Raw genomic sequence first — 2504 nt, 5'->3', positions numbered from 1 at the left:
ATACTCCCACGAGTGCAGAGAAGAGGTTTCACGAGTGTGCAGGAGGAGCGGCCGTGGAGATGGTCCTGGAACCTTCCTGGTGTGTGTGGAGTTTGGTATACGCTCTTTGGAGACTTTTGTCAGAAATTTAACACATTAGCAAACGCTGGTCGTTTTTTTTATTCCTTTTCCTGCAGCCCAGTTCTGATTTCAGAAAACCAAAGGTGTAAATCCCTGCTGAGCTGCTGATTCATGCTGACTGACCTGTGGATGTGGCTCCACAGACCTGCAGTCTCCTCCAACGGTTCTCTGCGACTTCTGCGGTCAGCTGTTCGAGACGCGGAAAGCCCTGTCCTGCCACGTCCGTGCCCACCTGCGCCAGCTCGGCCTCACCTGGTCGATAAGGACCTCTCCCATCGACCTCCTCAAAGAGGTCATGCTGCACGGCGAGGACAGGAAGAGCAAGCGGCCGTGGACTCCGCAGGCCTCCAAAAAGCCCCGGAGGAGCCTGTCAGCAGAGGACGGAGCTTCCACCTCCTGCACATCCCCTGTGGATTATTCCATGAAAGACAAGTCCCCGTCGGGGAAGGCTGCGGTGCCTCGTATGGGTAAGTCTTCCGACTTCTAGAGCACGAGTTCAAACGGGCTGCAAACGTTAATGATTGGCAACATTAAGGTTCTCGTCATTAGTGGTTCACAGCTCTCAAAGCCAATGACACTCTTCCAATTGGACAAACGAACACTTCAGAAACATCCACTCTTTAAGTCTTTAGCTTTGTTCTGGAAAGAAGAATCATGTGCACTTTAACCAGGTTACTATCAGTTCTTTAGAGTATTTTGCTAAGCATCAGGTATTTAAAAAACACTCGTTTTTAAGCAAATTAAAGGCTCAAGGAAACCTGGCTACTTGAGGTCGATTTTTTAATTTATTTTTTAAACTGAAGAATCAGTTTCCTTTAAGCAGGGTTCTCCAACTCAGTTTCCCTTGGGGGCACTGAAGGCAGAGTCTGGCTGAGGCTGGGCTGTAGGGCTTCTATCTGTGCCAAAAATATGTTTTTGTATCAACTGTCTATTAGGGGTGTGCCATAATATCGATATTGTGATATATTGCGATATTTAGTCCTGCGATCGATTCTCGATGGGTTCTCACCAAGTATCGATCTTATATTTTCATTTGAAGAGGCTGTAGCGCTGAGCATCTGAGTTGCGTGACGGAACTGTTGAGCAGCAACAATCGTATGGAGATGGTCTACCAGAGACATGAGAACTTACACACATGGGGGACGGAGGACTCCATTGGAGTGAGGTTCCTGAACACGTGACTTCTTTGAGTCCTGGTTGCATCAGAAACACACATGTTGTCAGATGAAATCTGCAGCTCTAGACATCTCTGTGTGCATCGGATCACTCTGTCAAAGGTGTCTGCCCACTAGCAGCTATCATCCAAGTGCTGGACCTGAAATGTGGATTCTGTCCCAGTGCAGATGTGGTGTGAGCGCTAAGCGTGCACAGGTACACCTCTCTTCTGGACCAAATGGCTCCATAAGCCAGGTGGTGAGGGTGGGTGGAGTGTGTGTTCTCTGTGACGACTAAAACGCCGTTTCTCCTGATTCTCCCTGCACCAGACACCTCCTGTGAGCTCTGCGGGTTTGACTTTGAGAACCGTAAGGCGCTGGCGAGCCATGCTCGGGCTCACCTGCGACAGCTGGGCATATTTGAGTGGAGGGCAGACGGCGCCACCTCGCCCATAGAGCTCCTCAGTGAAATCATCCAAAAAGATCCTGCCAGGGTGACCGAAATAACCAAACGCTACCGCTTTGGAGACCTCTACATCAAAAAGGTGGGCTGTGCTCCTGACGTTCTTCAGGAAAGTCGGACGATTCTGACCTAAAGCTGACTGCTTTCCTTTAGGCCCAGAGAGCCCAGAGATCTGCTTCCCCCTCCGCATGCCCGGACTCTGGCGCTGCGGCCGGTGGAAGCAGGAGGACGTTGGTGCAGCAGGAGCTCAAGGCCAGCAGGAAGGACCACAGCAGCATGAGCGTACACACTCCAAAAGGTGAGGGAAGACAAAAAACCGCACAGTAGGAGGTCTGTCCTTGTCTTCAACTGACTCTCCTCTCTTTAGGGGTCCATCCTCTGAAACACGGAGTGTCGTCGGGGCAGGATAACCGGAGCTCGCAGCGGCCGCCCCGCTCTGGCAGCATCCCCGCGCTGCTGCCAAAGCCCCCCCTCACCCCGCTGGTCAAACTGGTTGGGAAGATGTACTCCCTCAAGTGCAGGTGAGTGGCTGAGGAGGTGTGGTGTGTGAGAACAGGTGAGCAGGTGGACTTAAGCAGCTTTAGGCTCTGGTGCTACACAAGAAACAGGAGTTTCTCAAAGTTTCTGTTTACACTCCAAGCTGTTTGTCCTTGGTGAAGATGGCAGCCGAAGCCCAGCTTCACTAACGTAGGAACTAATGTCTGGAAAAAGACAAGATGTCGCTGCTGTTCTTCATTTGTGCTCCAGCGGTGGAGCCTTGGAAAGAG

General features: G+C 51.4%; 1 protein-coding gene across 1 annotated transcript; it reads left to right on the top strand.

Moving 5' to 3' along the window:
- Positions 1 to 78: 78 nt before the first annotated feature.
- Positions 79 to 2278, top strand: LOC112140449 (protein Wiz). The gene is made up of 4 exons (XM_024263412.2): positions 79 to 587; positions 1605 to 1819; positions 1891 to 2035; positions 2105 to 2278. The coding sequence occupies exons 1-4, from the start codon at positions 416 to 418 to the stop codon at positions 2260 to 2262; spliced, it is 690 nt and encodes a 229-aa protein (XP_024119180.2). The 5' UTR covers positions 79 to 415; the 3' UTR covers positions 2263 to 2278.
- Positions 2279 to 2504: the final 226 nt, after the last annotated feature.

The sequence above is a fragment of the Oryzias melastigma genome, unplaced genomic scaffold (assembly GCF_002922805.2).
Source record: "Oryzias melastigma strain HK-1 unplaced genomic scaffold, ASM292280v2 sc00643, whole genome shotgun sequence".
NCBI classification, from domain to species: Eukaryota; Metazoa; Chordata; class Actinopteri; order Beloniformes; family Adrianichthyidae; genus Oryzias; species Oryzias melastigma.
The sequence above is the reverse complement of the archived record's forward strand: the minus strand, read 5'-3'. Positions and strand labels throughout refer to the sequence as shown.

Coding starts and splice junctions, on each gene's coding strand:
- LOC112140449 (XM_024263412.2), top strand. CDS start 416: ATGCTGCACGGCGAGGACAGGAAGAGCAAGCGGCCGTGGACTCCGCAG. Junction 588..1,604: donor GGCTGCGGTGCCTCGTATGG/GTAAGTCTTCCG, acceptor TCCCTGCACCAG/ACACCTCCTGTGAGCTCTGC. Junction 2,036..2,104: donor GAGCGTACACACTCCAAAAG/GTGAGGGAAGAC, acceptor TCCTCTCTTTAG/GGGTCCATCCTCTGAAACAC.